General features: G+C 36.3%; 1 protein-coding gene across 1 annotated transcript; it reads left to right on the plus strand.

The window, feature by feature from the left end:
- Positions 1 to 1,688: 1,688 nt before the first annotated feature.
- LOC121809652 lies at positions 1,689 to 3,964 on the plus strand. Its single transcript, XM_042210398.1, has 3 exons — positions 1,689 to 2,337; positions 2,802 to 3,042; positions 3,537 to 3,964. Exons 1-3 carry the CDS (start codon positions 1,793 to 1,795, stop codon positions 3,744 to 3,746), a joined length of 996 nt encoding a protein of 331 aa, XP_042066332.1. The 5' UTR covers positions 1,689 to 1,792; the 3' UTR covers positions 3,747 to 3,964.
- The last annotated feature ends 8,413 nt before the right edge of the window (positions 3,965 to 12,377 follow it).

Raw genomic sequence — 12,377 nt, forward strand, 5'->3', positions numbered from 1 at the left:
CCATGTATTAAATCTGCCAAGCCAAATCCAGACGAAGCGAACGATTAATGGATTGGGTTTTCTTTTAAATCTATATAATTGGACCACGAAAGTTTCAATAGTTTTTGCAACTTGGTAAGTGAGACGTTTTTCAATAGTATTTGATCTTTCACTTTCGCACCTAAATGATACCTTATTTTTATTTTATATCGTTTTTGGTACCCTGTAATAAAAATAACCCTAGGTACCAAACATGTGATTTTTTTGTTATGTAGGATATTTTTGGAAATTTCAATTATACCAAACATGTGATTTCTTTTTTTCTTCTTTAGTTCTTCTTCTTTCTCTTTTCTTCATTTTCTTCTTTCTTTTTAGTATTTTATCTTCATTTCTTCTTTCTTTTTTCTCCTTAGTTTATGTTTTCTCTTTTTTTATTTTCTCTTCTTTTTCTTCTTTCTTTTTAGTATTTTATACATATATCTAATTGCATTCACAATATAAATCAAGAACAAAACACCTAATTAAATTAACTATTTAAACTAATTAAATCAATGAATAATTTTAATTAAATTATTTTATACTCATTTTAGGGTTGAAACACCTAACTAAAAGTATTTATTTATTTTTATCGTTATGAATACAATTCACAATTTAAAATTTTTATCAAGACTATATTGATTAGTTATTAAATTAATATAAAATAATAATAATAGTAATTATTATAATACCAAATATAGTTATTATTATATAATATCATATGATTCATAATTTAAATAATTATACTATTATTATTTATTAATTAATACTAGGTTTAGTAGTGTAACAATAATATTATTATAATAATTAAATATAATTATGACTATAATTTTAATTAAGTATCTTTGAATGATATTAAAAAATAAATAAATTATTAATTTATAACATCACAATAATAACATTCATATTGATTAATAATAATAATATAAAGAGTGAGGAGAATGAGAAAAAGATATTATAATATCACGTTTGACACTAATTTTGTGTATACCTAAAATAACCTCAATAATACAAATGGGAAAATGTATTTGTTTAGAGGGCATTTTGGGGTGAAAATTGCATCAGGTAACAAAAATGTGATTTATAGGTACCGAAAACGATATAAAATAAAGATCATGTATCATTTATGTGCGAAAGTGAAAGATTGTGTATTATTTGTGTAGTTCACTCTTTAAAAAAAATTTAAATAGTTAAATGGAAAGAAAAATAATGTACTCGGATCCCTAATATATGTGTATAAAAATAATGAAAACGTTGGCGATATATACACATATATTAGATTTTTATTAATACAATGTAATATTGTAATTGATAAAGCCAATGGAAATTCTAAATTCACTGTAAGAAAAATTTTGAATTCTAAACTATGCTTTTGAAATTTCCGAGTTTATGTTTCATTTTAGTTTTATAAATCTTAAATTATAATTAAATTTAGAAGTTACAAAGTGTAGTGTATCAAATATTCACAAAAATTCTAGAACTTTTCCTATCATTTTCCAACTAAAAAAATGGAGTACAAAAAATTTGTAATACGCGGTATAGTTTTCGGGTTCCCGCCGCAAGCGAAACCAACTAGTCAACTATTTCCTCGAAAGCCACACAAACCAATCACATCGGGCCACGTATCGGAATATACCTCCCTCACACGCTTAAATACCCATTTCGATTCCCACACGTGTGTCATAATCTATCCGTTAACCCTAATTTCCCTCTCCTCCCCCGCAACGTCTCTTTTCCAAGGAAAAAAGAAAAAAATAAATCAACAAACTCGAAAAAAATGGGAAAGCTAATCTGCGACTCAACGGCGTCGTCACCGGTGGTCCCATGGCGCGATCCGACCACCACCCCATCCTCCGAAATCGCCGATCAGGCATCGGTGCCGCCGCCGGAGATCGCGTGGGAGAGCGTGCCGGGGCTGGAGGACCAGCAGAAGAAGCATCTCACGCGCCTCTACACCAAGGGGGTCCTGTGGAAGCATCCCGAGGATAAGAGCCTCAACATTGTTTTCAGGCTCGTGCACGGCGGAGAGGTCGAGGCGGACGGGAACTGCCTCTTCACGGCGGCGCGTAAGTCTATGGGGATCGATTGCGCGGCGCGTGAGCTGCGCCTGAGGACGGTCAAGCGATTCGTCGAGGATTTTGGATCGGTCAACGAGGAGACGAGGAGGTTCATCCAATCCGCGATTAGGAACATGTACGCGCCGGATCTGAAGTCGGGGTGGGGTATCCATGTTGTCCAGGAGGTTAAGATGCTGGCGAAGAAGGAAGATCGGGAGGGTTTGGATTCCGCCATTGATGAACTCGTGCAGCTCGGTATGCAGAGGTATGTATACCGATTTTATTTTCCGATCTGTTCAATTTCTTAGATCTGGTTTTTTATGATGACGAAATGTGATTCATTTCCCTAATTTTTCTCTCCTTGGTCTTGAATTTCATAAATGTGGATTAAAAATTGATGCGAATTTTCTGTTGTTTTTTTTAATAATTTGATTTGTCTTTTTGGACAATGCCTCTTGTAGTTGTTGGGAAGAATGCTGGAAATTAGGGATATACATTTAAATATAAAATTAAATACGATGAATATTTTTGAATGACCTAATTTTGTTTTTGAGTGAATCTAAGATTAATTCAATTGTGTAAATCTCTACGAATCTCTCATATTTATGGCCATTTCTAGAGATCTTTCAGGAGATTTAGGAGAAATAGACTTCTCAATATCTTAAAATGTTGCATATTCATATGGTTATTGTGTTATTCTGACTGTTGGTTTTATGGAAATGATTGAAGAGAAATGGCTGCTGAGTCTATTTACAAAGAGAGATGTATAGCTGTGAATGATGGACTGAGTTGGGCCAAGTACATGTCGATATCAGGATCCAGTGAGGACGAATACCATATCATCAATCTGCAGTACACGGAGGAGGGTTTACTGACGGTCGATGAGAACAGAGATGGCCATGCCGCAGCTTTTGGTGATGACATAGCAATAGAGTGCCTCGCCACTGAGTTCAAAAGAGAAATCTTTGTGGTAAGAATGCCTCTCTTTTTGTTCTGCAGTGGTGCGCCACATTGGGATGGATTCGATGTGGGGTGATTGATCTGGTGCTTGATTTTTCGACCTACTATCTGTATCTATCCTACTCGTACCATAGCCACATTACAACCTAGATTTCAAGACTATTTGATATAGTAGTACATTTATTGATGCTTTTGTAGTGATTATATGAAGATGTTTGATTTTAAATTCATGAATTTGCTTGATGACCATTGTTGATTAATCGATGATGACGGTTTGAGTTGTGAAAAGATGATGCTTGGCCTTATTGTGTGGGACACGATTAGCAGCAACATTACAACCTGAATCTTAAGACCATTTGATTCATTTATTGATGCTTTTATAGTGTGATGAATAACACTTGATTATGCGAAGTTGTATGATTATTTTCTAGATGATCATTGTTTGATGAATCGATGATGATGGTTTAAATTGTCTTGGCCTTATTGAGTTGTCTATGTATGCAGCTGCAAGCGCACGGATCAGATGCAATGGTCGACGAAGACAACTGTGTGTTCTTCTTGCCTCACCGGCCAAGAAGTGAGATTTGTGAGGCGCCATTGTTTCTGTTCATGAAAGGGACGGGATGGTGTGGAGCTGGAGCAGATCATTACGAGCCATTGGTGGCGCATCGGTCAGTGCTGAGCTCCATGGAGAAAGTAGCCTTGGTGCTCTAGAGGGTTTGGTTTAACCATTTTTGTAGGCTATTTTTTTTGGCATGGGAAGTTGTAGTTTTTAGAGCGGCCTTTTGTTTTTGTAGCTTATTGTGAGGGTAGTTTAGAACTGAAACTCCATCTTCTGTTGTATTGTGGGAATGAGCATTCTCTTCATTCTATTCAACTTGACTTTTTTCATTTTATAATATTGTGAAATCAGGTTTTATGGCTTTTTTTCACTATCATATTGCAAGTCTGATTTTAGCTTTGAGTTATAATTATTGTTCGATTAGTAGTCATTTGACCCACTAAGTTCAATCAAATTTTGATGCCTATACCATTTATTATACTGAGCTTCTTATTTACTTTTTTGGTTCTAATTATGAGACTTTAAGAGCTTCTTATTGTTCTAATTAAATTAAGAGAAATTTATTGTTTTAATTATCAGACTTTAAGAGCTTCTTATTTACTTTTTTTAAAAATGAAAAATATATCCCCTTAAAAGTAGGGAATTAGAGAGGAATGATAAATTGAATTTTTGGTCCAATGAGACTCTATTTAGATTAGGATTAGTATCCAACTATTCATCAATTGTTTTTGCCTATTCATCTACTCCCCGATTATATAAGTATTGAGTTTCTTATTGCCTTTTTGATATAATTAGTGTTCTTCATTTTTTTGCCTATTCATCTACTCCATTATATAAGTATGGAGTTTCTTATTGCTTTTAGAATAATTGCACACTAAAAAAAAAATTGTTAAAGACATTTTTAAATGTTATTAATGACGCTAATTTGTGTTTCTAAATATTCCGCGAACGTTTCAAAAAAACATCCTTACTGTTGGCGTCCTAACTAAAATTAGATGACGTAAATGAAAGTGTCTAAAAAAGTAAAATATTAAGTTAATTTTGTTCTTAATTTAGGAACGCTTTCTTTTGCGCCCTAAATCGTTGTTATTTTTTTAAAAAATTCAACGCAAGTAATCGCGTCTCAATTATTTTAGTGACAATTCTTATCAAATTGGATATAAAATTATTTATGTTTCACTTTTCAACCATTAATAATAGTAATTAATAATTTAAGTTATTTTTTTGTAATAAATAAATAAATAAATTTAAATTTAAATTTAAAATTAAAAAATGTGTTAATTAGGACTCGAATCTGTCATTAATCTATCTACAGCTTTGACCAATTCACATATACTCCCTCCGTCCCGCACTACTCGCACGTTTCATTTTCGGCACGGAGATTAAGGAATGAGTGTATAGCAAAGTCAAATATTACGGCTGTAGGTGAAATTTTTTACTAAAAATGGAAATAGTGCAAATAACTTGGGACGCCTATAAAAGAAATAAGTGCAAGTAGTCCGGGACGGAGGGAGTACTAATTTAATAAATTTTGTTACAAATTATGGGGACCATTCAATATACAAGCTGTATCCAGCTATACAATTGAGGCCAAAAACGCCCAGAATAAAATTTTTGTCACACTGCCTTGTCGCATGTTATTATTACACGACATTCGATGCACCCCATTACTATAGTGGTCTCCCATATTTATTTGTTAGAGCATCCACAATCGTGCTATTGCCAGCGGCAAGGTTGTGGGCCCGACCTCACTTTTTCTGTCTGCTCTCTGGCAAGAGCACAATACTCACAGCTCTGCTCTTCCGCAAGGACGAGCATAATTAATTTTAAATTCAATTAAACACAAACATTTCCATAATACTAAAATTCATTAAAAAAACCTAAATAATATTACAAATGACAAATAAAATAAAAACGACATAATTAAAATCCTAAAAATTAAAAATTACATAATTAAAATACTAAAAATTTAAAAAACGCCATGAGATTTGAGGTTTTGAGTGAGGGATGAATGTGTTGATAGTTTGTATGAGAATTATGAATGAGAGATGAATGAGAGATGATTTGATGTGATGAATGGATGATGAATGTATGTATTTATAGATGATTTTGGGGGAAAAAAATAAAAAAATTCCAAAAAATTCAGAAAAACGGGCAAAAAAACAGCAATATTTTTGGGATTTGGAAAATAATTTTTTTTATCATTATTTATAATTAAATAACAAATTTTAAATAAAAAAAATATTCAAAGGCAACGGCTATGCCGTTGCCCAATCGCGTGCCGCCATGTCACATGCTCGCTGGCACGACGCTGTTCGATTCATCGAGCAGCTCCGTGCCAGCGGCGCGAGCGCAGCGGCGGCGAGACACGTCCGTGCCAGCGGAGCGGACGGACGCGGGTTACGGTTCCACCGTTGCGGATGCTCTTTAACTTCACATTTTTATCTTTTTTGTTAGATTACATTTTTATGAATCCTGGTATTTTAATTTAAAAGAAGGTTCATTGTGAGGGAAATTGGCATTCAATTACTAGTAGTACATCTTAGTAGGAGTAGTATAGTTTTTTATCTCATATTTTAGGATAAAAGATATGGATCAATAGGGGAATGAAGAACATTAGCAAACCAATGTATATATAATCAACAATTATACTAAAATATGTGAAAATCATTATACTAATAAAGAGTAGGCATATATATGTATCAACAATTTTCTAAAATAGAAAAACGCATCCCAAAACTTATTATCGAGTATACCTAAGAGCATCCACAATGGGACGGATGTCCCGGCGGATATTCCGACGGACTTCCCAAAAACACCTCCTGCCACGTCATAAGGATATCCCACTGCACTGCCACGTCATAAGAACATCCCACTGCACAATGACGGACATACTCAAGGACATCCCGACGGACATCCACAATAATAAAATTCACAAATTCACCAAATTAAACAATTTATAGAATTAAACAATTTACGGAATTAAAATTTCGACACGAATACGGACGGAGAAAGTGCAATGATAATTTCATTAAATAAAAAAATAAAAAAGTACATTTAAAAAAAGGTCTAAACAAATTACATTATAAATATCAACGACGACCCCTCCGCGTCCATAGCTCTTCAATTATATCGTGTTGGAGTCGAATATGGGCTTGTCGTTGGCGCATGTCGCAAATGCACAGACTCGATCGGCCTCTTCATGGGGTATCCCCATACGTACATTGGTGGTGGCCACGCCGTGGCTTGGACCGGCAGCATCAACATCATCGTTGGCCCAATCAGTTAGTGCTGGACCTTCATCTTCGACAATCATGTTGTGCATGATAATACATGCGTACATGATATCAGCGATGCTGTCAATATACCACAGCAGTGATGGACCCTTCACTGCCGCCCATTGAGCCTGGAGCACACCAAATGCTCGCTCCACATCCTTGCGCGCTGCCTCCCAACGACCCGCAAAATAGGTCTTCTTTTCATCTGTTGCGCATCTGATCGTCTTCACAAAGACGGGCCACATAGGATATATCTCATCCGCCAAATAATAGCTCATATTGTGCTTGTTGCCGTTGGCGACGAAACTGACAGCCGGACCAACGCCCATGCACTGGTCGTTGAAAAGGGGCGACGACTAGAGGACGTTGATGTCGTTGTTCGACCCGGCTACTCCAAAATACGCTTGTCAAATCCATAGCCGGTAGTCAGCTACCGCTTCAAGGATCATCGTGGGATTCTTGTCCTTGAAACCGGTAGTGAACACCCCTTTCCAGGCGGCGGGGCAGTTCTTCCACTCCCAATGCATACAATATATGCTGCCCAACATTTCCGGAAACCCGTGCTGACTCCCGTACATATCCATCAAAGCCTTGCAATCTTCGGGGGCAGGCTTCCGAAGATACCTATCCGCGAATATCTCCCTAACACCCTCACAAAAATACTTCAGACATTCGCGGGCAGTCGTCTCGCCGATGTGTACTCATCGAACATGTCCGCCGCACATCCGCATGCCAGCTGCCTGATTGCAGCAGTGCTCTTTTGTATGGGCGTGTGGCCAGGTTTATCAACCACATCCTCCATCGTATCGATGCTCTAAAGCACCCACGATACGCATAAATAGCGGACGATGCATCCTAAAACGTTGCCAGAACATGTTCTCCCCAAATCGCGGCTCCGGAGCGAAGTAGTCCTCATACAACCGACGGTGTGCAACGATGTGGTCCCGGGGTACTATAGTTCGACGATGGATGGGTCGAGGTACCGGCGGCTACTGCTGCAATGCCGCTTGTATATTTATCGCGCGATTTACCGCCGACTACTACCACCCGCACCACTACCACTAGCCATTTTGAATATATAAAAGAAACGTAGAGAGAGAGAGTTAAAACAAGTGGTGCGAATGAAATGAAGTTCAACGAGCCGTATATATAGAGTTTTTTAAAAAAACAAAAAAAATTAAAAATCGGGACGTCCGTCGGGAACCCGCAATGGCGGACGTCCCGACGGACGTCGTCGGAAAGCCGTGGATCTGCGGTGTCTGCAACGGACGTCCGCATCCTTCCCTCCCACGCCTAATGGCGGACGTCCCGCGCGGACATCCGGTACGCCGGTCCGCCGTGACGTCCGCTACTGCGGATGCTAATACTACTTGTAGTACCTTAGTACCTAAGCTAACGTCATATTTGCACCTTTTGTTTATGGAAAAGCCATCAATTTCTTGAAAGCAAACCTTTACAATTAATCCCCTATCAAGTGTCAAACAAGTACTAGTATCAACGAATCTTACCAAAAATATAGTGCTGTGAGTCTTTGACCTAATAATAAAGTTGGAACCGGAACTGATAAAAATAAACTTGAAAAATGTAACCAAATATACCTAAATCAGAGACAAGTTGAAGGTTCAACTTGCATTGTAGTGCCTTAATTGATATAGTAGTACGATATATATATGGACTATGGAGTATAGTTTATACCACATGTATTTTTGGTCTCATACGTACCTTCATTGTAGTTTCTTGATTGAAATAATTTATACATATACCACATATATAAATATAAAAACATAATCCCATTTATATGCAATGCAATGTCTTAATTGGAGTATATAACTACCATTGGACTCATCTACCATAAAAATAATAAAATCTGCTCCGTTGCAACTAATAGTATAAAGTTTAAATTTGTGTCTCAATTATTTTTTCAGCCAAAAGTACATGATAGACTTAAATTTAATAAAATTTCATGATTTTTGCCCTAATAAAAAAGAAAAGTAAAATATAAACGAGTATATGAACATTAATATCACGAATTATACGTGTGTGGTTTGTCTAATGCCTAAATCTCCTCTTTGATTCCTTCCTCGAAGCTTCATGTAAGAATATTCATTTCCTACTTTTACTAATTTATGCTTACTTTTTTTTTCTTTTACCACCAATTAAAAGCATTCATCTATATGACTCAATAGGCATCCAAAGCATTGGTCTAGTTAACTCTGTGGGCATAAATGAACTTGGTGGTTTTGTTAGAATAATGATATGTGTTGGAGAATATGGGAAAAACTCAATTTGTTGAAGACAATATTATTGCATCGCTTAATCGTACAAACAAACTGCTGCAATTGGTATGAGATACAATGGTTAAGGTGGACTCGAGGCGACGCACGAAACAGACTCAATGTTGCGATGAATCTTCTCGATACTCGGAACTGAGTACTAGTCCTACGACTCGTTTATATCTTGTATGGACGAATGCTTCGAATCTAGGTTTGAATTGATTTTTGAATGAAATGAGTACAATTGTGCATGAAACTGAACATTTTTTGAAGGGATAATATTCATTTGAATAATGAAAGTTAGTCATTTTCAAATTGATCTCACAACTTTGAAAATAAATTCTTAAATTTCAAAGTTTAATAAAAAAATACTTCCAAGTATATGTCACTAGAAGACGCCGTTTTGCATATCCAATTAATGAGACATTTTAAATTTTATTGATATTTAATTTCATTATATTTAAATTGGAATTATGACAATGGATCACGCATGCATCATATATTTTTTCTATTTTCATTTAGATAAACTTGAAGATAATTAAAGTAAGAGTCCTATCTCCTAAGTTATGAAGGTGAAGTACATATGATAAATCAAAATGAATAAAGTTTATTTATGGAAAAGACGTGAAAAGGATGGACCTAGTTAATAAAGTTTTAAATTTTACAACCATCTTTGTTTGGCCGATATTCAAAGCACTTCAATTATTTGGAGTAAAGCCAAACGAAATCAACAGGAAACACACACCTTCAACTCTTTCCATATTTTTTCCACCACCAATAAAAGTGGATTATTTCTTCTTTTTACTTTCTACATATAAAAAATTCTAGTGATTGTCATTGTTAGAAGTCATCTTTGTTTAGAATTATTTAATAGTATAAATTTTATATTTTCTTCACAATTGTTGTCTTGTAGGACTCTAGCTAAATATACTTGCAAAGAAGATCAAACATGATCTTCTAATGGACATAAACAATGGCGGATCCGGTCAGTTGGGGTCGACCTATCCCATCACCGACCCATGAACATTCTATTAAATTTTCGACGACTACACTACCTTTTTTTATGTCTACGGCGGCTTTCTTTAATGTAATTGATCCCACGAGTACTATTTACCGGTGAAGGCCGATGAACAACCTCAAATACCATCTTCTAATCCTGACAAACTCTTTGTATATTTGCCGGTCAATGCCGATGAACAACCTCAAATACCATCTTCTAATCCTAACCAACTCTTTGTATATTTGCCCTGATAGGAAAGGAAACTTTGGACACCACCCGTTTATCCATGAACCTAGCCTCCAAAGTAGCAGCCTTTTTTTCCATTTATCAATTTTGATCCATCTTCTAAAACATAATTTTATTCTTGAGCCACAAGATGGACCATTTCTTAATTGTCATTTTTCTAACTTTTTGCAGCCTTCCATGACTAGGGTTCGCTCTTATATATGAATCCTTTTGTTATTCACAAATTTATATGGTGGATTCTTTCCTGGTGGCCATATTACCAAAAACATTAACACTTTGAGTTACATCTCAGTGACTAGTGAATGGCAACTTTTAGTCTAACATGCGCACCCAAGCTAATCGAATTCTGGTCTATTCGTTGGAGGGAAAACATGCATATTATCAATTAAATTGTGCTACATCGATCGTCACACTTGACTCTAACAAAACTTCGTTAGCTTTATAACAATGAAGATAAGTTCGAATATTCAATAGTGTGTTTGTCTATGTCTATTTGTTAATTTCGTTTTTTTTTTATTGTTACTGTTTTTGTTCTGAACTGTTTCTATACTGCTACTTTGCTTGTCATATCCACGGCTTGAGCATTTAATAAGAAAAGTAATTGCAAAACCACATGGCAAGGTTTAAAAACCAAAGAACCTAAAGTCATACAATGCACTGTACATGGATGGTAACAATGTTACGAAGTGCTTTTCAATAAATTAAAGTATAGTCTTTTTACACACCAACTTTTATTAAAATAATTCATGCAAAAGAAGCATGAGTTGTGTCTAGATTTTGAATATCTCTTTCTCTCTCCCACAAAATCCTAGTATATAAATACCCCTTTCCTTTCTTCACATCTTTCAAACAAGTGGAATAAGCTTGGGATTCCAATTTCTCTCTCCACAAACCTAAAATCCACTCCTTTCTTCCTCTCATAATCAAAATGGATCCTTGTTCAATCAAGCACCAAAAAACCCAAGCCATGAAAACCTACAAGAAGAGGGCTATGATTGTTTACAATCTTGTTCTCTACACACTCACTTCTATCATCACTTGCTTCTTCTTCTCCTCTCCCTTTTGGTTCCCTTCCATCTCCGGCCACTTTGTCTTTTCCTCTCTCTCGGACAAAGTTTCACTTTGTTTCAATGCCAAATGCTTCTTCGTCGTGGGAAATCTCATCGTCTTGATCCTCGTTGGGGAGTCCAAGCTAAAGCGATCTTCTCCTTCACCAGATATCTATGATGAATATGTTGCGAGGAGTCGAAGCACCAGCATTCATAGGGAGAAAAGCGTAGTTGTTGGTGAAAGTGGGATGGTGAAACCTAGGGTTAAAAAAGAGGAGAGGATTAAGTTGGGAATGAGGAATAGCAAAAGTGCGGTTTGGGGTGAAAGTGGGATGGTAGAAGGTGAAAATAGTATCAAGGTTAAAAGAGATGAGGGGCTTCACGACGGTGAAAAGATAAAAGTGGGGTCGATGAGGAGTAGCAAAAGTGCGGTTTGGGGTGAAAGTGGGATGCTGAAAAGTGGAAATATAATCAAGGGTAAAAACGAGGGGTTTCACAACAGTGAAAGGATGAAAGTGGGGTCGATGAGAAATAGCAAAAGCACTGTTTGGGGTGAAAGTGGGATGCTGAAAAGTGAAAATATTATCAAGGCGAAAAAGGAGGAGTTTGACGATGGTGAAAAGACGAAAGTGAGGTCAATGAGGAGTAGCAAAAGCGCGGTTTGGGGTGAAAGTGGGATGGTGAAAAGTGAAAAAATTGTCGAGGGTGAAAATAAGGAGGGGTTTCATGGCGGTGAAAAAATGAAAGTGGGATCGATGAGAAGTAGCAAAAGCGCGATTTGGGGTGAAAGTGGGATGATGAAAAGTGAAAATATTGTCGAGGGTGAAAATAAGGAGGGGTTCCATGGCGGTGAAAAAATGAAAGTGGGATCGATGAGAAGTAGCAAAAGCGCGATTTGGGGTGAAAGTGGGATGGTGAAAAGTGAAAATATTGTCGA

This window comes from Salvia splendens, chromosome 6 (genome assembly GCF_004379255.2).
Source record: "Salvia splendens isolate huo1 chromosome 6, SspV2, whole genome shotgun sequence".
NCBI classification, from domain to species: domain Eukaryota; kingdom Viridiplantae; phylum Streptophyta; class Magnoliopsida; order Lamiales; family Lamiaceae; genus Salvia; species Salvia splendens.

Excerpts from the sequence above, each read along its gene's own strand:
- LOC121809652 (XM_042210398.1), top strand. The coding sequence starts at position 1,793 with ATGGGAAAGCTAATCTGCGACTCAACGGCGTCGTCACCGGTGGTCCCA. Across the intron at positions 2,338-2,801 it reads GTGCAGCTCGGTATGCAGAG|AGAAATGGCTGCTGAGTCTA; the intron begins GTATGTATACCG and ends AAATGATTGAAG. Across the intron at positions 3,043-3,536 it reads TCAAAAGAGAAATCTTTGTG|CTGCAAGCGCACGGATCAGA; the intron begins GTAAGAATGCCT and ends CTATGTATGCAG.